The sequence below is a fragment of the Lycorma delicatula genome, chromosome 6, assembly GCF_047948215.1.
Source record: "Lycorma delicatula isolate Av1 chromosome 6, ASM4794821v1, whole genome shotgun sequence".
Lineage (NCBI taxonomy): Eukaryota > Metazoa > Arthropoda > Insecta > Hemiptera > Fulgoridae > Lycorma > Lycorma delicatula.
This window is the reverse complement of record NC_134460.1, coordinates 79915167-79939182: the sequence shown is the minus strand read 5'-3', so window position 1 is coordinate 79939182 and position 24016 is coordinate 79915167. Positions and strand designations below refer to the sequence as shown.

Genomic DNA, 24016 nt, shown 5'->3' with positions numbered 1-24016 from the left:
CCATACATGAATCCATTTTGACTAGTTTTGGCGTGATGTCTGTACATCTTTATGTACGTATGTATCTTGCATGACTCAAAAACGATGAGCCGTAGGATGTTGAAATTTTGGATTTAGAACTGCTATAACATCTAGTTGTGCATCTCCCCTTTTTATTGCAGTAGAATTAACCAAAAGTGTCCAAAATCAAAAAAAAATCTGGATTTTGGATTTTTTCTTAACTGCAGTAATGAGCCCTCATTGAGAGATTTTCAGTGATATACCATAAGTGGTACTTATTTTAATTGGTTTCAGAGTTATAGCCAAATGAAATTTTAATTAATGAAATATTTAGGTCTTACAAGGGAAGGCACATCACTTCGAATCAGACTTCATCTCCTTTTGCCTTTTTCAACTTTTCTTTTTTTTTTAATATATTGATTTAATAATTATTAACCCATGATTGTAAAAAAACTTTTAGAAATTATTAGTAAAATAAAATTTTATGTAATTTTAAAAATGTATAAATGTAATTTAATAGGCATTACATGTATGTAATAAACTTGGTGAAACATCTGATTATTTAATATTAATTGAAAATTATAATTTAGAATTGTATTGTTCTTGGATTTTCTTAGCAAATTCTTATAAAAACTGTATATTTATTTAAAAAAAATCATTTTATTTAATTATTTGACAGAAAAATAAAATATATTTTTGAATTGCATTCAATTTAAAGTGATTGATGAAAAGTTTTTTCACTTGTGCATAATATGTACAAGATTTCTGTGTGTATTTCAGATATCTGGTGTGTTATATAAATAAAAGTTAATAGTAATTAAACTGTTCTGTTTAGTGAACTCCTGTATACTGGTAACAAATATTATATTAATTTTGACCTTACGGTGTAGAATAATGAGTTTTTATTATTGGATTATGTGGTAAACAATTTATTTAAAGAGTAATCAAGGGAATTTTACTCCATCCTAATATTTCAGGAAAGATTGTTGAATTAATAATTGTATAAATATTTGATGTTAATAAAAACTAATATTTTAGCAATTGTGTATCTGTCCACTTTTATTAAAGAATTACAGGATCATAAGAGGTGCGACAATAAAGTAATGAGACTGATTTTTCTTTGCAAGATGTGGCAACCCTGCAGCTTGCGTAGGCACACCATCTTTAACCTTGGTCTATAAGCTACTTCTAGTCCAAGCGGCACATTGATGCAACTGCTCAGTCGTGAGTTGTGCTGTAATAAGTGAACACGTGTTTGTATCTCTCGTCACAGAAATGAAACCGCAAAATATTGCGCAACGGTATGCCATTTCTTTGTGTGTTAAATTGGGTGAAAACGCGACTACAACTTATGGTAAGCTTCAGAAGGCTTTTGGACAGGAGGTTATGTCAAGAGCTCAAGTTTTTCGGTGGCATAAAATTCTTAGTGAAGGCAGAAAATGATTGCAGAAGAACTCAACATCAATCGAGAAACGATTCGTCTAATATTAACCGAAGATCTTGGTATGAGAAAGATTTGTGCAAAAATGGTCCCCAAAAATCTCACACAACAGCGAGAAACACAGAAAAATGTGGCAGCCGATCTGTTAGAGCAAACGGAAATCAATCCAGATTTGTTGAGCCGTGTTATCACTGGTGATGAAGGTTAGTTTTTTCAATACGATCCAGAGACAAAACGCCAAAGTTCGCAATGGTGCTCAAAGGGATCACCCAGACCAAAAAAAGCTCGCATGTCAAAGTCAAAAGTGAAATGCATGCTTGTGTGCTTCTTCGATTCCAAGGGAATTGTTCAAAAAGAGAGGGTGCCTCCTGGACAAACATTTAACCAATATTTCTACAAAGAAATTTTAGAAAGACTTCGTAAACGAGTTCTTCGTGTCCGTGCCAACATTGCTGATAATTGGATTCTGCATCACGATAATGCGCCATCCCATACTGCCCTGTCAGTTCAGCAATTTTTAACCTCAAAACAAATTTCAGTACTACCACAGCCACCTTATTCACCAGATATCGCTCCTTGCGACTTTTTTCTATTTCCAAGAGTCAAAATGGCGGTCAAGGGACACCATTTTCAAACAACAACAGATGTCCAAAAAGCTGTGACGAGGGACACAAACACGTGTTCACTTATTACAGCACAACTCACGACTGAGCAGTTGCATCAAAGACTAGAAGTAGCTTATAGACCAAGGTCAAAGATGGCGTGCCTCCGCAAGCTGCAGGGTTGCCACATCTTGCAAAGAAAAATCAGTCTCATTACTTTATTGTCGCACCTCGTATCTCACTTTCAAATGAAATAAGTTTAAATGAAGTGCAGAAAAAATGTGTATATATAATTTAATAGATGTTCAAGAAAGACATGTGGTGTCCACATCAAATTTTTTTTATTTACTGCTTTTGTATTAACTTTTCACAAAAATATACTATGAATAATCAGAATATATATCATTAATATACTGAATGATATACATCATGTATATCATTAATACAACAATCCAATATTATGGAGTAATCATAACAAAACTATTAAAAAATATACTCGATCATCAAATTTTTTTGTTTAAATCTGCTAAAGTTATTTGGAAAATCTTACAATGAGTTCAAACTTATTGAATAAAATAAAAAAAATTCTGGAACTAGTTAATTTTTTAAATAAGTAATGCTAGAGAAAGGTAAAAATCCATCCACAAGGCCAAACTGAGAACATCCTCCTTTTTTGAAGTCAGCTGTTTAGGATATCATGATTCCCAAATAAGGATGCAATTTTAGATCCAAACATACCCAGCATAAATTTCAGTCTCAGACAGTTTCTGTTAAGCACTGTTATGTCTACCAGACAGTAAAAAACCAATAAATCAATAGACACCAAATTTGGCTAGGAGCTTCTCCAATTAATAATGAAAAATATTTGTTTTTAATAAACTGGTTAAATAATTGGCACAAGAAAAATACATTTTTTATTTATTAGTTATTTTTTAAGCTCTCCCACAAAAAATTGGATAAATAAAAAGAAGATTTGAAACATTTGGAATTTTGTGAAAATCAAACAATATATTTGTTTATTTTCTTTTGTTAAAAAAATAAAATTTTTTATTATGAATTAAGTTTTTAAAAAAGATCTTGTTTTCATTTATTTTTATTAGTACTGATTGCAAGTCATTTTTATTAATCATTAACTGAATGTATTAATCCCTGAAATGAAGCTGCATCTATTTATGTTGCTAAAAATCAAGTTGAACTACAGGAAAATATTTATTAAGTGGTATATATTAGTAATTCATTTAAAAATGATAAATACTTGTCATCTTGTATATTTATTTGACTAATATCTTCTTAATACTTATCAATAATTTGCCAGATCTGCTGACTCTTTACAGATGAACTTATTGAATTTTGAGATACTCTTAGGTAGACGTTTGTTCTGACAACTCCATCAGTAAGCAAACAGGGAAGGTGAAACAAACAGCGTGTCATATTTCATAATGTAATTTTTTTTAAATTATATTCTCGTATTTTGAGTTTACTGACTAAATCACATTCTGTAAGACAGTGATTTTCAACTCTATTAGCTCCAAGACCCCCAAAAAGTAAAAAAAATATATTATGAATACTTCATGACTCCCCCTAACCCAAACTCAATGAAACCTAGTTGAAACTGTATTTGATGAACCTGCTTGGCTGTGTTGATAGTGACGGATATGAATATTTGTGTATGAAGTGTACAAACATGAGCAATTTACTGGTTCCAAATTGATTTGCATATGCTCTTTGTAATTTGGTCTGTTTGCATAACAAACAAATCTGTTTGTATTTTGGTCTGTTTTGCACTGTGAGAGTGTCATGTTCGAACATGCATACGATACATTTGAACACATCGTGCTCTCAGCAATATAAAAGAGGTGTAAGTTATTGCTGACTGTTAGTTTAGTTTCAAATGCGAAGCGTTTGTCTGGTGTCTTTATTTAAGTTTTTAAAAGTGTTGTTTCATTGAATATAATAATAACTGAGGTTTCGGTTTTTTAGTCTGCAGCCAAATGGTGCAACTGTGTTTTTTTTTAGTAATATTCTTATGCAAAATGGAAAAATTTATGAAAAAACGAAGTGAGCTGTTTACATCTAGTAAATCAATTGGTAAAAAGACAAGATTATACAATGACAGTTATTCAAATTATGGTTTTACCTCACTGGATCGAAAGCCATGATGCATTGATTGCTTTCAAGTCCTCTCTGATGAAAACATGAAGCCATCAAAATTATTTTGACACTCGGAACTAAACACCCATAAAAGCATTCATAAAAACAAAACCTTGTAATTTTTTGAAAGAAAATTAGATATTTTGAGAAATCAACATTTTTTTACTTGTAAATCAAGCAAAACTGATAAAAGTATACTTGAAGCCTCTTATCTCATATCATTAAGAGTAATCTGTTTATAAATCAAGCCATACTGATAAAAGTACACTTGAGGCATGTTATATCGTACATTAAGGGTAGCTAAGATGTCCAAACCCCACATAATCACAGAAAATCTTATATTGCATGCTACAATTAATATAGTCAGTGTTTTAAAAGGTGTAAAAGAAGTAAAAAAATTGAAAAAATTCTGCTTTCTAATGATAAAGTATCAAGGTGAATTGATGACATAGCTGCCAATGTTCCATCAGATAATTCAGCAAGTGAGTCCAAGTGAATTTTTTAGTATTCAGTTAGATGGAGCAACAGATATCCCAAACATTTCTCAGTTCTTATGTTTTAGGAGATATGAATGTGATTGGGACAGATCAATCAAAGAAAATATGCTGTTTTGCAAATCAATACCCGGCCACCCAACAGGGCAATGTATTTTATGAAGCTACTGAAAGCTATATCATAGATGAGACAAAATATATTGATATGTAATGATGTTTCAAAGGTAATAAAAAGAAACAACAATGGATTTAAAAATTAAAAGATTGTCTTATATCAAGGGTTGAATGGATGCACTGCTTTCTTCACAGACATGCTCTTACCACAAACAATATGCCAGAAAATTTCAAACAAATCTTTGTAAAGCAGTAAAAATGGGAATTTTATTAAAAGTCAACCATTACAAAATAGACTGCTTGCTAAACTATGCGAAAAAATGGGGAAAAGAAAAAATCTCTTCTTTTTCATACAGAAGTCAATGGTAATTTCAGGGGTAAGTGTTAACCTGGTTATTGGAATTGTGAGATGAATTAATAATATCTTTCCAGGATAAACAAACACCCTTCTCAACATTTTCATAAAATAATGAGTACATGTTGCTGTTGGCTTACTTATCCGATTTGCTTGCTTATGCATTTAAACGACTTTATGTGAATTTATAAGGACATGATAAAAACATTTTACTAATGACAAAGTTCATGCTTTCATTAAGAAGCTTGATATCTGGATTATTTGTCTTCAGAGCAAAAATTTTGATACGTTTCCACTCACTTCTGATTATATTGAGAAAAGTTTGGATGAAAAAAACACAATCACCACAGTTTGGATAGTATGAAGATGAATTTGCATGAGCTAAAAATTCCATTTGCGAAATATTTTCTGAAAGATAAAAATGATTTCTTGAAGACATGGTTAATGAATCCATTTAGTGAAAACATTGTTGCAGCTGCTAAGTTACCAATTGAGATTCATGACCAGCTCATCAAAATGTCTGATGATAAAATGTCACAACTACAATTCACATCTGAAGATTTAGATACATTTTGGCTTGCTCATCGAAATGAAGATGAAAATTTAGTCACAGAAACATCAGAAGTATCAATTCTTTTCGCCACATCTTACCTCTGTGAAAAGGATTTTTCATCTATGGTTGTGCTAAAAAATAAATATAGGAATGGGTCTTTTACACTTGAAAACAATTTGCTTTTGTGTGTGTCTGACATAGATCCATGCATGAAGAAACTTTTAAATGAAAAACAAACATAACTGACTCATTAATTTAATTTCTTTACATGTGCACTTATAAATGTAAGTAAAATGTTTATAATAAATGTTTTTTTCTCATAAAATGATTTCATTATTGTTTATGTGTAAAAGTTGTAGCCTAATTTTGCAAGACCCCTTTCACCACAACCCCAGGTTGAAAACACTGCTGTTAACAGATTGAGAGATAACTCCCATGAATGAAATTTAAAAAAGGACTATTTTGGGATTCCATTTATTAAAATCCAGTAAACTATTCTGAAGATACTGGCTGTTACTGGAGTTTGATGGAACATTTTATCATACTATAATTTTTGCATTATAAACAAGTTTTGACTTTATGAAAATCTATGTAACATCTAGAGAATTAAGTCTAAATCTAACTGTCTATTACCACTTTCTTTATAAAACTAGTAGTTCTGTGAAAAGTAAAAATTGTTTATTTTGTTCTTAATTGAGCTCTGCAATGAAACTTAATTTTAATAAACAGAAAATTAAAATAAATTACAAAACTGAATTGTTGATTGCAATTAATTGTGAAAGATTTACCACTGCCAAAAATACTACCTTATTGTATAAATAATGCTGTAAAAAATGTTTCAAGGGACACAGAACCTCAATGACTGATGACTGATAAGGAGATTTTCCATCATACCTGCATGTCTTTTCTTTTGTATTTTTAATTTTTTTTAAATAAAATGAATGTCCTTTTTTAAAAATTTTATAAACAATTGTTATAAATAAGTTGTTGCACCAAATAGCAAGAAACCTTACTGTAAAATCTTGTAAAAATTGTAAAATGCAATCAGCGATAAGTGTAACACAGACAAAATGCAAAACGTTTGAATTGAAGCAGGACCTCATTTTATTCTTTGACAATGAACAATAAAACTTCTTACAAAGAGTGGCAATGGATTTTGGATATGATTTTCTATATTGGACTTTATGAATTGTATCCACAATGAACAGAATTGACTGAAAATCAGCTGTATCTTGACTTTAAAATCTCTAATTTTAAGACCTCTAAACCAGATGACAACTTATTATGCAACCTCAAAGCCAAACTGTGGAAACTATTTTTCCATTTCTTCACATTGCAAAACAAGACATGAATGTTCTACTTATTGTATTATAATAGGTACTTTGCCATGAAACTCATGTCTTGCAGTAAATGTGGAGATGTTTATTTTCATATGTCATATGGAATAGACTGAGAAAAATGTTGAAGCTGAACACAGTTAGAATGCTGAGCTCTGTAAAGGTCTTTTACATATGCTTCAAGAGAAGATGCTCATACCTTTGTGGTAATGTCATATCATTGTACACAATTTCAATGAACTATTTAATCTTTAAACAAATTCTATGAATGAACTTATTATCACTATACATAGCAATTTACGTGACTGCTACAACCAGTTTACTGCTTCTTTACGTGAAATATTTATCAGGATGCTGATCTCTTATTGAAAAATATATTTTTAATATTTCTTTATTAAGGATAAAACATGAAAAGAATGAAATAGGACAAAAAATTTAATTTGTTTCCCAGTCTGTATCATCTATTAATTTACATGATCAGAAAAGTTTCAGCAAAAAATGTTAAATTATACAAATTGAAATGTGTAGGATTGTAAATAATATTAACAAAAACTGTTTTGAAATTTAGTGTCCCTTCCCCATCTTGTGGAGACAGTATTTTATAATTTACACACTGTAGTAAATGATTTCAGGCTACAAGAATTAAAGCAAATAACATTTGAAATAGTTTCAAAATGCGTTTTTTTTTTATTTTGTCTTGGAATTCCTTCTGAGTTATTTATTTAAGTTTGCAATGACATGCTGACACTGATTACAATTTGGGATGTATGAAGAAATTCTAAGCCTGATCAGGATTAGAACCCAAAACCTTCTGGATGAATTACATGAAAGCTCTCATTCTGCCACATACGTCAGCAGTTAATCAACCTCTGGCATCAGGAAGAGTATCAAATAGTGGTAAAATCAAGTATCAACTTGTACAAAGATAAACCAAGCTTAAACTTAAATATTAATTATATCATTCCCCTGTTAAGCGAGATTAGATTTAATTAGAAATAAGCCAAGCCCTCCGCAACTCATCCTAAATGGCTTCTTTTATTCTTTTAATTTTTTCCTAATTATTTTCACCCAATCGCACATTCTTCAAAAATGCAAAAAAAATTTCTTATCAAACCAGAACTTACAGCTAAGAAAGAAATACTCCAAAGTTAGAGTAACCACCCTTTGGAGATAATCTTGACTGATAACAGCATTAATTTTATTATTATTATTTAGCGTTTTAATCAAACAATTTCAGATGCAGTTTGTACATAAAATTGTAATTATTAATTTGCATAATTTTATTGCTAATTATTATTAATTTGGTTATTATTTACGCATTATTAATAGTTAAAATTGAGTTTTTTTAATTTTTTTCTCTGCATTATGATGATATGTACAATAAAATTCTCTGAGCTATTTTAAATCTATCAAAATCTCAAGGTAATAAGGGAATGTTTGATATCCAGGATAAAAATTATTCCTGTAAAAAAAAAAACAGTTAAAAAACAACACAAAAAATTGGTATTTATTTTTTTAAATAATTACTTCCAAGTAATTTGAAAATTATTTTCATGAAAAATAAAGGTAAGATATGTCCGTCTAATCTCAATATTCTGTACTAGTTGGTTTATTTAATAGAATTTAAATGTAATTTAACAGTACAGAGGAAAAATATGATCTTAAAAAGATTAATTCTTTTTCTATTTATTATTCCTCTGTTATAACATAATTATTTATCAAACTTTTGACTTTATAATTCATGTAAATACTGCATTTGTAATTTACTTTTTAAGTAATAAAAATACAGTTACATTTCTACATTAATTTGTAAGTGAAATAAAAAATTAAATGTTAATGTTTTAAGATAATAATAATAATGATAATAATTTATGTACAACTTTTATATATTTATATCATAAAAAGACTGGAAAAGTTCAAGGGTCATGCAGATAATTAAGTCAGTCACCCTTGATAACAAGTAACTATGAAAGGCATAAACTCTTTAAAAATCTCATTCAATTTTCAAAGTAATTCCTTGAATAAAAAAAAAATCAGTTGATCTTAAGATGAATGAACATATTTATAAATTCTTTGTTCTTATTAATCATTTCATACTATCAATTTTTAATTTAGAAATAAATTTATAATTTTATATGAATAGAAACAAATAACGAAAGATTAGTTTTAAATCTCATTGACAAGGATAAAAAAATCACTCTAATTTATAAGTACAATCAAATGGGGTGAATTATTTTAAGCTGGTTTCCAATAAACCCTAAATATTGAGACGTGTTAGATTTCCTCAAACCCATGGAATTTTCTTAAAGGATATTTCTGAAAGCTTATTTATATCTGATATTTCAAAGAGATAGGTTGTGTTAGGATATATTACTCTGTAACTCCAATATGGATGTATAGATTTGCACTAAGTACTAAAGTCATATGAAAAAATTTAATGATATATCAGTAAATTCAATGATAAATTTAAGGGGGAAAATCATTGGTTGATACATGCTACTTATAAACAGAAAAAAACCAATGTTTAAAATTGATCAAATTAGGGCATCAAATAAAAGCATCTGAAAAGTATTTGTACTGCATATTATAAGGTTCTGTTAAATTATTAAAAAATAAATAAATTGCCACCCTGCCAGTTGGTTTACTGGCTAATATTCTGGATTCTCATACAAATTATTTTAAGTTTGATTCCCAGAAAGATTCTAGTATTTTAACTTCATTTGATTGTTTATCACTATAAAAATTTGTTATAGGTGTTAAATGAATAAATATATTTTAAAATGTGGGGCTGTGATGGATGTAATTAAAACAGAGTAAGCAAAAGGTCTACTATTACCTCTACTTTTTAGTCAAAATTTGGATGATGCAATAGTACTATAAAAGAAACTACTTCATTTTTTGGTTATCAATAATTATTGAAACAAAGAAAACTATCAAATTTCTTTGGTTTACTGATGTCCATATGATTCTCACTGATAACTGATAATGAATGTTACTGTTCAGTGTACTCTGCAAATTGCAAGCAGTTGGTAATTATAATAATTGAATATCAAGTATAATAAAAAAAAGTCAGTGGCATTGCAGGACAAATATCTAAAATAGGTAAATTACAAATGAATAAATCAAGATACTGAACTTTTTAATACTACAACTATCAATGGTTTGTGTAGTCCCATCCATTCATTGTTCCATTTAATCCTGGTTTGCAATAAAATTCGATGATAGCTTACAAATTTACTATTGGACACTTGTAAATGACATGTAGTGATTCATTTGTCCCAGTGGTAAATTACTGTGTAATCCTTAAAAGGCTAACTTTATTTTTAAATTGCAGACACTTATTTTTGACTTAACCTAAAAAGAAAAACAATAACTCTAGAAAAAGAAAAAGAAAATTTCGTTTACTCAAGAAAAAAATGGATAGTAAAATGATTTAAAAGAAATGGTATTCCAAAATGTTTAATTAATATTCTGGAAATATGGGTATCAATGAAATATTAAATAAAATTTGGTTGTGTTTGCAGAAAAATCACAAGAATCCACAAAAGAAAAAATTACAACAGTTGAAATAATGAAATTTTACAAATGCTTTGTAAAACTTAATAAAGTGCTATAAAACTTGATGGGAACAGTCATGACCTGCTGATCTTTATATGGCATTGGAAGTATGAGTTCCATATTAAGGATATTAGTAAATTACTAGCTGCAGAGTTGCCCTTTCTGAGAGAACACTTGACATTTCAAGCAAAAAACCATTTAAGAGAAACAGAAAATACAGGAAGAGCAATATTTATAATATCAATTCTAGATTAGAGCAACATCATCAGTAATGAATTGACAGTGTCTGAGGAATGGGGATGATATAATATTTAAAAGAGTTCTATAATTCTATTCCATGAGGTTCTTCTAGTATTGATGAATAAAGAATTCATTACAGTCTGTAAAATGAGAAGAGAAATAGAGGTAGAGTAAGAGGTATAAAAAGTAGAAAATCTATGATAAATAATAATGAAAATATTTAAAAAAAAAATATTTTCATTAGGATTTTCATCAGGATTTGAAACCAGCACTTCTGGATGAAAGGCAGAGACACTATCAATCTTCCACAGAGATCAACAGACATTTTAAATTAAAATGTTTGAATATTAGAGTTCATAGCATTTTAAACATTTTTAATTTTCATGAATAAATAACAAATTTTTAATTTATATTATTTGAATGACTTAGAGTACATGTCAAATTTAAATTTATAAGTATTATACATCATTTTTATTTGTGAAACTCCTATCATTGTAAAATTTCCATATTCTTGGGGTATAGAATTCTATCATCATATATAATATTCTAATTTTTTTTCTTCATAAAAGAAAATTTATTTACTCTTTCAATAAATGCAATGACATAATTTAGTTTTCAGAAATGGGAAACAATTTGCAGTCACATTTGTGGTTAATTTTTAACATCCTATTGGCTAGAATATATTATCTTTATTTAGAAAATATAATTCTAGAATAAAAAAAAAACAACAAAACTATGTTACTAATTCATTTAATGAATATGATTTAGTAATAAATAATACCAGCTGTCAAAATGTACAAACCTTACAGTATTCAAATGACAAATTATAAAGAAATACCTTGTGATAAATTTGTAACAGCTTTAAGAATTATTAATGATCTTTGATGTCTGTGAAAGAACATTAAAAGGAGATTTAAAATAATAACCGCAAGTAAGATTATGAAACTAATATCATTATGTAAAAATCTAATACTTTTACCTAATACTGTAACTCAGTTTATTTTCAGTTTTGTTTGTTTTTAGTTGATAATTTAATTCAACACTTGAATCCCAGGCTTGTGGATGGGAATATAATGGTTAATATTTGTGTCATTAGAAAAATGTCTGATTGGGATTCAAACTTTCATCCTTGTGGATGAAAGACAAAAATGCTACTACTCAATTACAGATAATGATAAAGGAGAATATTACTAATTTACTTCACAATTTATGATATGATCTATTGTAACTATAAACTGGCTGATACAATAATTATTTAATTTATCATATCTGCTGATACTGCAATATGAAAAATTCAGATTTATGTTTTTTCCATTCCATTCCAAATGTCAATCCCGGTCAGGCATGACATTTTCACATGCTACAAAAATTGTCATTCATCTCATCCTCTGAAGTAATATCTAACAATGGAGGTTAAAAAAAAAAGTTTGCTTCTGCTGATTTGAGAATTTCCTTCCACTCTTGTTCTATATTCTCTACTGCATCATTTTTACTCAGACCTCTTGTGATGCCTCCTCAAAAATCTTCTTTACATCCTCTTCCTCATGCTTCTCTAAATTTCACCAATTCATCTGACACCTTTTCTTCAGGTTTTTAAAACCCAATCTAAGCACATTTCATTATTTCACTAAATTATATTTGCTATCATTGCCTACTCCAGGATATGCTTTGCAGTCGACAAGTTGATTTCTAAATCTTTATTTAACCATGATATAATCTATCTGATACCTTGCAGTATCACCAGGCTTTTTCTGTGTGTATATTCTTCTATTATGATTTTTAAACTGGCAGTTACTAACATGTACGTTGTACAGAACTCAATAAGTCGGTCCCCTCTTTCATCCCTTTCGTCCAGCCCATATTCACTCACATTATTTCCTTCCTTACCTATTCTTATGCTTGCATTCCAATCTCCAACTATTATTAAATTTTCATCCCCTTTTATGTGTTTAATTGCTTTGTTAGTTTCTTTGTAAACACACTCTACCTCATCATCATCTTGGGCACTTGTAGGCATATAGATGTTAACAATAGTTATTGGCTTAGGTTTTGATTTTATCCTTATTACAATGATTCTATAGCTAAACTTTTTCAAATACTCTACTCTCTTCTTTATCTTCTTGTTCATTACGAAACCTTTTCCTGCTGCCCTTTATTTGACACTGAGTTAATTATTCTAAAATCATCTGACTAAAAGTAGTTTTCCTCTTCCCACCGAACCTCGCTAATTCCTACTACATCTACATTTAACCTATACATTTCCCTCTTTAAATTTTCTAACCTACCAACCTTTTTTAGACTTCTAACATTCCATCTCTTAGAATGTAATTTTTTTAATTTTCTGGTGATACCTTCCTTAGTAGTCCCCACCCGGAGATCCAAACAGGGGACTAGTTTACCTCCAGAATATTTTATCAAGAAAGGCATCTCCACCTTTGCTTCATGAAAATGCAGAGAGCTACATTTTCTTGGAAAAAAATCAGCCATAGTTTTCCATTGATTTCAGTTGCACAGTACTCAGAAGATTGAGTGATGTTGATATGGTCATTTAAGTCCTCCTGATCTAACAACTACTAAAGAGCTGCTGCTCTCTTTCAGGAATCATTCCTTAATCTGGCTCTCAGCAGATACCTGTCCGATATGGCTGTACCTTTGGTCCAGCTACTCTTTATCACCAACCATTGAAGCCCCCTCATTATCGACAAGGTCTCATGATTCATAGATGGAGCTAAGATGCTTTGCACTCCAAATTACCATACACAAATTATTAACATAACCCTGTCTATGGGAAGCATTACCTCCACTTAGTAAGAGAAATAAATAAAACAGAATAAAGTAGAATTTCAAAATATAAATTAAGAAATAGTACTATCATTAAATTTAATTACACATTTAAAAGGCCAAGAATTTAAAAAATTTTACAATTTAAAACAAAGTTGCAAACATGTCTTTTTAAACACATTTTGTTAATATCTTAGCTATTTTAAACAAATAAAAATGTTATAGAGATTGATTTTTAATTGTAAATTTTATACAGACACATCAGGAATTTGTAAGAAAACTATTCCAGAATAAAAAAAAGAGTTCCAGTATGCCTGGAAGGATTAATGAAAATCATGGGAAAACAATGAGCAGAACACTACCACAAAATGTGAAAGTAATAATAAAAAAAAATGGTTAAAGCCCATATTTATTAATATAAATAATAAATAATTCAATAATAGTACCATAAAATATATGAAGCTAATAAATAAATAAAATAATAATAATAAACTAATAAATAAATAAACTAATAATAAATAAAATAATAATAAAAAATAAAATTTTTTTTTTAGATGTAATTGAGTAAATATTCATTGCACTGTTAAATGAGGTCTTATAAAATTCAAATTTATATTCATTGACATTTTTTTAGCATACAACTATTATTTTAATATCTTATATAAATATATATATATTTTTTTTCAAAAGGATACTAAAAATACCTACTAAGGGTTAGTAAAAATGGTAATTGAGGCATAATTAGTCCCTTTTCCTGGTCAAATAATGTGCTACGTTAAGCCAAAAATAGTTTTGTTGTCTGGTTTGATGTAATAGATATTGTTATTTTTATTCAGATTCACTTTTACAGGTGCCAAATAGTGATTAGGCATTGTTACTTATCCTCCGAACTGAATTTAAAAAAAATTATAACTTGACATCAATTTATAAAGTTATATTTCATCTTTATATTTTCAGTGATGGAAATTTTAATCTAATATTGGTGTAGGAATCAAAAAATATATATATTTAAAAAAAAATTAAAGTGATAATTTTCATGCGCTTCATGCGCGCGCACACACACACACACACACACAGATATATATAAATAACAGCCATGACCCCAAATTTGAGCAACTCAGAAATGTTTCTAGAGTTGTGATATAATACAGATATACACTGGTTGAATACTAGATCGTGGATACTGGTGTTCTTTGGTGGTTGGGTTTCAATTAACCACACATCTCAGGGATGGTAGAATTGTGAATGTACAAGACTACACTTAATTACGGTAGTTACCGGAGGCTAAACAGGAAAAAGAAAAAAAGAAAGACATACATTGGTGTTCTTTTTGTCTAAATTACTGCTATACATCATTTTATTTTTGCTTTCTAGTAGTTTTCTTAAGTTTTGTGATGTGGAGTGCAGTTTTACACTTCCTTTTAACTTAATATAATAAAAACATTTTCAGCAAATATTATTAGTTATTACGAATAAATTAGTTAAACTTGATTACATTATGTAATGTTATTGACTTTTGTTTACACATTATATATTCATTTTTTTAAATTTATCTCTTATGAATCTACAAAAAAAGAGATAATAAAAAAAAAATACATAACTTAATTGACAAATTTTTATAATTTCCTCATACATTTTATTTATATAACAATTCAAGAACATGCTTTTGTTATCTTTGTAAACTGCTGGTTCTCTATTAATAGATCAATATTTGCTTGTTTATAATTGTACAAAAATAACCTCAGATGACCTAAGATGATACATTATTAGCATTTAGTCGAAAGTATGTATGAGTGTCTTATCTATGATAACATTGTCTGTGCTTCATCAACCTTGGCATATATGGTAATAATATTTAAATAATTAATGAAGGAAAATGTTCAAAAAACTATTAATATTTATGATAATTTAAAATTAAATGCTTGATGGACCTAGAGTGGTGGAGGAGGAAAGTTAAGGGCTCAACCTAGAGAAACTTGTAATCAGAAAGTAATTATAACAATAACATTATCAATAATTTTCTATAAAATAACTATATGTGGTGTGTGGTTTTGTAGCTGTGATTACTTTTGAACCATGTTCACACACACATACACACATGAATGCATTAAGTTAAAAAATAAACTATTATTATTACTAAAGGAATTATAAAATCTATTTCTATGCTAAGAAATCTATGTGAAATGTCTAAATATAATTTGTCTGATAACTTCCAGAATTATTTGAAAAATTACAAACAAATTTACACTAAAAATATTTGTCCTGCTAAAGGTTTATATTATGATAACTTAATATCTAATTCAAAAATAAATCTAAAACCATGTGGGCAGTTATCAAAAGCATATTTGCAAATAAAACAGGTCAGATAAGTTCACCAATAATACAAAGGAACTCTAGTTCTGTTATTTCATTCCCTATTCAGGTAGCAGAGGAATCTAATAATAACAGATGGATGTAGCCATTATTTGAAGAAAATTCATCACAAAAAATGTTATTTGATTTTCAAAAAAAAAATTATTAAAAAAAAAAACACAAACAGCTGTGATTTAAAATTGTTTTTTTTTGTAAAAATCAGATAACATATTTTGTTTTTCTTATGAAAAATTTAGTAGTCTCTTTTACAGCATTTCAAATAACAATAATATTGTAATGATCCATTTCAAACAAAGCCATTCATCTTGATTAGTTTTGTTGATGAATCATATTTTTATTTCTGTTGACACCCAGGAAGTTAAAAATTGTATTTTAAATATAGATAGAATAAACATTTTATTGATGATATATAACATTGTATTGATGATATTCCTGTTAGTATTAAAGGAAATCATAGATGCTATTGGTTATCCCCTTATGATTATGATTAATGATAATGAATCTTTCAGCAAAAGAATTTTCCTTAGCTGCCTTAAGACTTCTGTTTTTATTCCTCTCCGTAAGAAGAGTTTGACACTTAATTTACAAAATTATAAGCCAATTTCATTATTTTCTAAAATATTTGAAAAATGTATGAAAAACTGAATTTTAACTTTTCTTGGAAAGCTATCATATTATGGATATATTGGAGTGTGTTGTGGATAAAACACACTCCAATATACATTTGACTTTTCTTTTCTTCTTTTTTTTGGATGGGACTGAATAAGGTATAACTTATTCTAATAATAAGTATAGTATTCAGTTCATTAGATTATCAGCAATATCAATTATCAATGAATAATATATAATTACATTAAATTTTAGAGTAATCATTCGGGTATATAGTAAATAATCATACCATACGAGTCATCATAATTGCAGTATTGGATTTCAACAAAAAAATAAGTAATTAATTAAAAATAATTAATATGTGAATGATATGATGCAAATTTTAATGAATGAATAACAGTTATTATTAGTTTTACCATAATTGTAGTGAGTAATAACTCTATTTTTTTAAATACTACTTTTATTTCAGCAGATGGCAACTGTACTAACTGAATGTTATCAAATTTTTCATTTATTTATTTATAAATTTCAGTATATTATGAAACATACTGTGAATAACCTCAATGGTTTATGTTTTTTTTAAGTTCACTTGATGTACATATTTAGTTATGTTTCACTGTAATTTAAGGTTATATTAAAGGTTATCTGAATAATTTTGTATTAAAATATCTGACTGAAGCAGTGATATAAAAGTACAGAAAAGAGTTAATTCTAAAAAAATTATAAATTTAATGAAAAATATTGTACTAAAATGTTTATAATTTATTGTTATTTATTTTGTTATGTTCCATGAAATAAAATCATGTTGTCTTACATAAAGTAATAACAGTATACCAAAAGTAAAAAAAAAAAAAATTTAGAAAATCTAATGCTTCAATCACCAGAGCAATTCTTCAAATAACATATTTTTTGTAAACATTAAAAAATGTCTTTTTCTTCTACATTTAGACTTTGTTCTGCTATTAAGTAAAGAAGATCACAAGTCCTTTATATTTTTTGCTAACATTACAAATTATGATATCCATCTTTTTTTTGTTAGATTCCGGATAGGATTATAACTGCACTACTTGTATTTTGATGGTTTCATAATATCTGGAATATTTTGGGAAGCTGCATCCTTGAAATAAGGGATTTGGAACAATGCTACTTTACCAATAATTGATGCAGTACTTAATAAACTGATTTCTATAAACAACGAAAACTAAATTTCATTTATAGGGCCACTAACTTCATTACCACTAAATTTGGATAACTGTACGTTTCTGACAATTAGTATGAGGCAGTCGCACAAAAAACAATGCCAAGGGTGCTGCAATTTACTCTGATGTAACAAGGAATTAACTACTTATCCAAATTTAAATCATCTATTTAAATTCAGTGTTTCTCAAGTAAAGATGGGTAAAAAAGATTTTCACAGAAGATGAAAAAATTTTGATTTCAACTTTTTCAGTTTTTGTCTTCTTTTCACCTTTTCTCTTTCTGTTTAGCCTCTGGAACCACCATAAGGTATTATACTTCAGAGGATGATATATATGAATATAAGTGAAGTGTAATCTTGTACAGTCTCAGGTTGACCATTCCTGAGATATGTGGTTAGTAGAAAACCCATCCACTGAAGAACACCAGTTTCACAATCCGATTTGAATAAAAGTAACTAACTGCCTTTACTGAGATTTGAACCTTAGAACTTTCGACTTCAAAATCAGCTGATTTGCGATGTCAAGTTCACCGCTAGATCAACCCAGTGGAGGACCTTCTTTTCACCTACCTCATCATTGCATAACTATCTCAACTCCATTGGGGGCAAACCAGAATCAAAGTATATAACAGATTTAACTATAACAGCAATTAAAATAGTAACACAAAAATAGCAACAGCAATGAGACTTTTGCAGTAGTGTAGGTAAACTTAATTAAGGACCAATTCAACAACAGTTTAGTAATAAGTAATTTTAAAATTAATAACCTAATTTTTTTAAGGACATAAGATTCAAAATATCCTCTCATTATACTAACTGTACCCTTTGAATTAAGAGATAAAAAAATTTAAGCAAGTATATGTTTAAAATAAAAATATAACTTAGCAGTTAGCAGTTAGTTTTTATTATTACAGAATATTCAAACATCATTAGGTGTAGATTGATACACTAACTAACTAATTTTGGGATGGCTGCAAAAGTCACATTCCAAATAAAGTAGAATTGATTTTGGTGTTATAGATAACTGTACTGGCAATGTATCTTAAATCTTTGATTTAATTAGTAGAACTATGTCAGAACTGGGTTTCTTCAGTCTGGAAGAATCACACTTTGTTTATAAATCAACCTTACTTCATAAAGTAATTAAAACACTAGTATAAATTTTATGAAACATAAAAAAAAGTAAAATTTTTTGGAAAAGACAATAATACAAAAAAAGAGACAAAATTTAAATATAAATATTTAAATAATTTAGATGTGTTTGTTATAATACAATAGCAAGATCACGTCAAGTGCTCGAAGGACAAATGCATGATAAAGCAATGGTACCATCTCTAAAAAGTTCTTTGAAAGAATAATTTCTATGTAGTTTGAAAGTGATATGCTAACAATTTTTAAGTGTTATTGTGTTTTTAATGCTAATCGACAAGTTCTTTAATTTAAGCAAAAAAAGATTTATTTTCATCAATTTTTTATTATTTAAAAAGATTGTTTGCATTTTATTCTATTTTAACCCTACAATAGAAAGCAATATATTTTCTTATTTGAGGTATTGCCAAAACAATCAAATGTTTGGTGATCGGGTATGTTGAACTGTTCAAAGGTTTGTTGAATCACCAGAATAATTTAGCTACTCTGTTAGCCATAGTCACAATTGTTAGTTCTATTGTTAAAATGAATCATTTTTAGCTGGATTGGATTACTTTGATAAAAATTTATTCAATAACTTGTAGAAGATTTAAATAGAGAACAAAAAACAAAGAATTATAATCTGGGTATTTTAATTTAATATGATTTTTCTTTCATTGATTCTAGAATGTCATAAGTTATTTTAATAAATATGCTACATTTTAAGCTTTGGAGTAAACCGTTTCGTTTATGAACAAATATTCCACGTCTACAGTTCTATTTCTAAGTAAACCTATATTTAATTTAACTAAGAACTACGAATGAACTGTCCTCTCTAGATTTAGACCTAGGTGATGGGGAGTTGCTTCTTTTACTCAGTCTAGACGTGCACAGGATACTATCAGTCATTCTTATTTTAGTATCCTCATAATAAACATTAGTCATTGCTATGTATGTTCATTAATTTATTTTCATAAAATTGTAATAAAAAATTAATTGAATTAATAGAGTCGCAAATATGTGCAAATCTGTACAAGTATTTTTAGAATGAAAATCCAGCTGACCACTTAAATTTAAATATTTATTTTTATAACATTATTTTAAAATAATGAGGCTGCAATAGTAACCAGTAAAAATATTTTCATCTTTAGATATAATTGAATTACTCTCAACTTTGATAAAATAATAGTATATAAATTAAATGATAATTTTATACATTCTTTATTTGAGATTATACTGGACTCTTGTGTGTAAGCTCAGTTACATTTAAAAAATTGCATTCTAGATTTGGACCATTGTTCGTGAAACACTGCCATTAATTTAATACCAACAGCTAAAGAACATCATACACATGGACATTTTTAGGAGATCAGTCATTTGATTATTTGATGATATTCTTCATTGATTTCTTTTATGCATAAATTTTTTAATTTCAACATATTTTCTATGTCCTACATACCTGATTATTTGTTTTATAAAGAGTGATCAAAACAACATAATCTAATATCTGTATTTTAGAATATTTGAATTTGTATGACTTTTTCATCTCTGTATACCGATCACGAATATTTGAAAACAGTTAGTTATATTTTAAGATAAAGGAGGTGAATTTTCACATTTGTGTATTCTATTCACTTACCTTTTGTTTATATTATCAAATTAAGTTATTTTTCTTATTTTAAATTAATAAGTTGGGTTGTTTTTAGCAAATATTGCAAAAAACTTAGTAATAAAGGTATATAATTATCATTAAAATTATAATGGAGGTTTGATATAATTGCTTTTACATAGTATAATAATATATGGTTCTCAAATCAAGTGTGAACTTTGAGAAAAAAAACAAGTGGAATATTTAAAATGTTTTGGTATGTGAGTGAGTGAGGAAGAGGGATTGAGAGAGAGAGAGAGAGAGAGAGTGCAAGTGTGTTATGCACATATTGGAAGGGGAAGGAATAAAATAGACACTCCAGTAGTTTTAATTGTTAGATTGCATTTCAAAGCATATGCTTCACTAACTGCAAACTTACATGAGAATTAGTAAATAAATATATCTGTCTTTAAGATAAAATTAAATTAAAAAAAAAAAATTAGTTATACACTTTTAAAAGTATAAATTGAGAAAATTGTTTGTATAAAACATTTTTGATTACTTCAAAAGTAAGAATACATTTTCAGTTGGCCTTATTTTTTGCGACTGGTAATGTTAGTCTCACTCTGTTGTCAGCTGATGTAACTGCTGATTTACAACAAACATGTTTAAAAATATGGTTGAAAAGTGTGTTAAATTTAAATTGTGTCTAATCATTTCGTATACTGTTTTGTATTTATATACCTCTTAATGTTTAAGTGTGTTAAGATATTTCCTCTTTGCATGTGAATAGAATCTCAAAGTTGTCGATACTGATGGGTTTGTGTCTTAGATGAGTGGCAAATGTTGACTTTATATTGGAGGAGTTTCAATGCTTTATATTGTAATCATGGTAACTTTGCATGAAGCTGTGTCCTGTTTGACTGATGTAGAGTATTGTGCAGTCAGAGCAATTGAAGTTTATATTCCAGTAAAGTTGTGTTTTCCATGTAATCTATTTTGTTTTGTTGGTTGTTAAAACCTTTTCTAACATATAATCATTTTCTTAAATTAAAAACAAAACAAACAACATTAACAAATGTAAATATATCAATTTTTTTACAAATGCAGTCTGTAAACAAAATATGGAACCCACTAAATAATGAACTAACTGAAGAAGATGCAAGCATATCCTTTGGAACACATTTTAACATATGGAATTTTAACAGCTTTCATTTAAATAAAATGGTTTTATAATTTATAAAGCTAAGATTTATTAACTATTTAACAACAGAGTGTCAACCAGTTATAAATTTTTTTTTTAGTTGAGAAATGTATTTTGTAGCTGGTAAAATAAAATTCTTGATGGGTACCAGTATTTCAACCCAGAATCTTGAGGATGAAAGATATATAATACTAATGCTTTTCCATGAGGTTGAGAGTATGCAAAATATACCACAAAACATGGTAGTCAAAGAAAAAAAAAATTCTAAACAAAAAAAGAATAAACCATGTTCAATCATCTAAATGAAATTAAATAAAAATTTCAAAAGTTTTTAAAATAATACTTGCAAACTTTTTCTTTTCATCTAATTTGGGATTATATAGTTTCCCAACGAGTTGTAAACCCAGTCAAAAATGGAGAGTTGGCTGTCATTTCAATATAGAAAGGGCTAACAGTATATTCACCACTCCATCTGAACAAAGTATTGTAATAAAGTTATTATTAGAATTCTATAATTCTTATTCTGATTTTTTTAAGCCCTTTTCTACCAGAATAAAAAATTATTTATTCGAAAAATGCTTTGTAAAAATTATATTTAGTTTTCAATTTATATATTTTACATGTGTATCATTAAAATTTGGACATAAATAAATAAAGTTTTGGAAAAGTTTTACGGAAAGCTTTATTCCACTATCAAGCAAAATATTAAGACAGGTGTTTCAATTTTTATTATTTAAATCGGTTATTAAATTATATTTAAGGCGTTTAACAGTAGAACCGATTGATTATTAAATTTACATGTGAATGGCCATTCCTTTTTGGCTTTTTTAAATGCACCACTAGTCATGAAATGAGTTTTAGAAAAAAAAACTAATGCGACAAAATTGACCGTGTACAAGTAAATTTGATATAAGAATATAAACTAACAATTTTTATAATTTAATAATTAATTATTTATAAAATAAGGGTTTTTTTAATATAAAAAAATTAATATATTGAATAAATAAGGTTGAAAATATTTAAAATGGGATAAAAATTTATCGAAAGAAAAAACTTACATATATCGAATTATAAACTTCTCCAAAAAATCGTATCGGAGTTTTCAAAACAAATTCGGGACTGGATACATCATCGTCTTTAGGTAGTGAGCTATCTAAATCAGTTCCATGGGGATAAAATTCTCCAAGAGGCACAGCCTCTAAAGCCCCGCAACACAGCAGCCACAACAGGACACGATTAGCTACCGACATCACCGCGTTATTAACCTCACCGACTTCCGCCGGTCGCTTCTTCTCGGACTCGTCTGCCTGATCATGCTTCTCGACACAAAATTTCCCTCCGGTTTGAATTATTCCCTTTGTATTGCATAAATAACCGACAAAGTTAAAAGTATAATATAGTTAAATTTCTTGTATTCAATGCGTAGAGATAAGACCATTATTTATTTTACTATAGTAATTTTAGAGGAAACCACTAATCTCTTGTTTCGTTCGACGTAGGTTATAAGTCAATGTGCTAATGCTATTTTTATGTAAATAATGATAAAAAATGCTATTGGATAACTCTTGATAAACTGTACATCCTGCGTAAATATCGGTATTTGCAAATAAATTCCATGTACGCGAGTGTGTGTGTAAACATTACAGTAGTATTAACGGAACTAAAACTATTTATTTCAGATAGATCTAGAACCTGTCAATTTTGTACATTAAGATATTAATGTACTTTTGCGATATACATTTGTAAATAAATGTCTACAAAAATAATATTTAAAACGAGGAGATTTTCTTCAAACTGCTTATCACAAAAAACTGTCAAATAATTACTTTTTACGGTTTAGGTCCTACGACCAAGCGCCTTTTTAAACGCATAATTTTATCATATAGGTCTCGAAACGGTTACGTAATTAAAAAAACTGGAACAAGAGATTTTCCCCAATATCTACTAAGGTAAAAAAATTCACTGTTTTTCACTAAGGTCAAAAAACTGAATTCACTGTCAAATAAAAGAAATTAAAACTATTCTTTGATTAAGATTCTTTAAAAATTCTTTAAAAAAATCTCTCATTATTTATCTCAGTCATTATCGCCTAGGCTTCCCCTTAGGCCATTTCTGTCTGTCCGCTATTTTGTGTTTCTTAAGAAAAAATATTTTTCAAGGACGGTTGGACATAACGAAATAAAATATTGAACTTATTTTAAACTAAAATTCTTTAATAGGAAAACAAATGTACTGTGGACAAAACATCCCTATTAAATTACATAGACACATTTAAAAAAAATTAAAAGTA

General features: G+C 28.1%; 1 protein-coding gene across 2 annotated transcripts in view; it reads right to left on the bottom strand.

Moving 5' to 3' along the window:
- Window positions 1–23021, bottom strand: part of Ndg (Nidogen) — a 99610-nt gene extending 76589 nt beyond the window's left edge. For both annotated transcript variants that reach the window (XM_075367934.1, XM_075367935.1), the window contains exon 1: window positions 22785–23021. In XM_075367934.1, coding sequence (XP_075224049.1) covers window positions 22785–22976 — 192 coding nt within the window. In that variant the 5' untranslated portion in view covers window positions 22977–23021. The remainder of the gene's footprint in view (window positions 1–22784) is intronic.
- Between the last annotated feature and the right edge of the window lie 995 nt (window positions 23022–24016).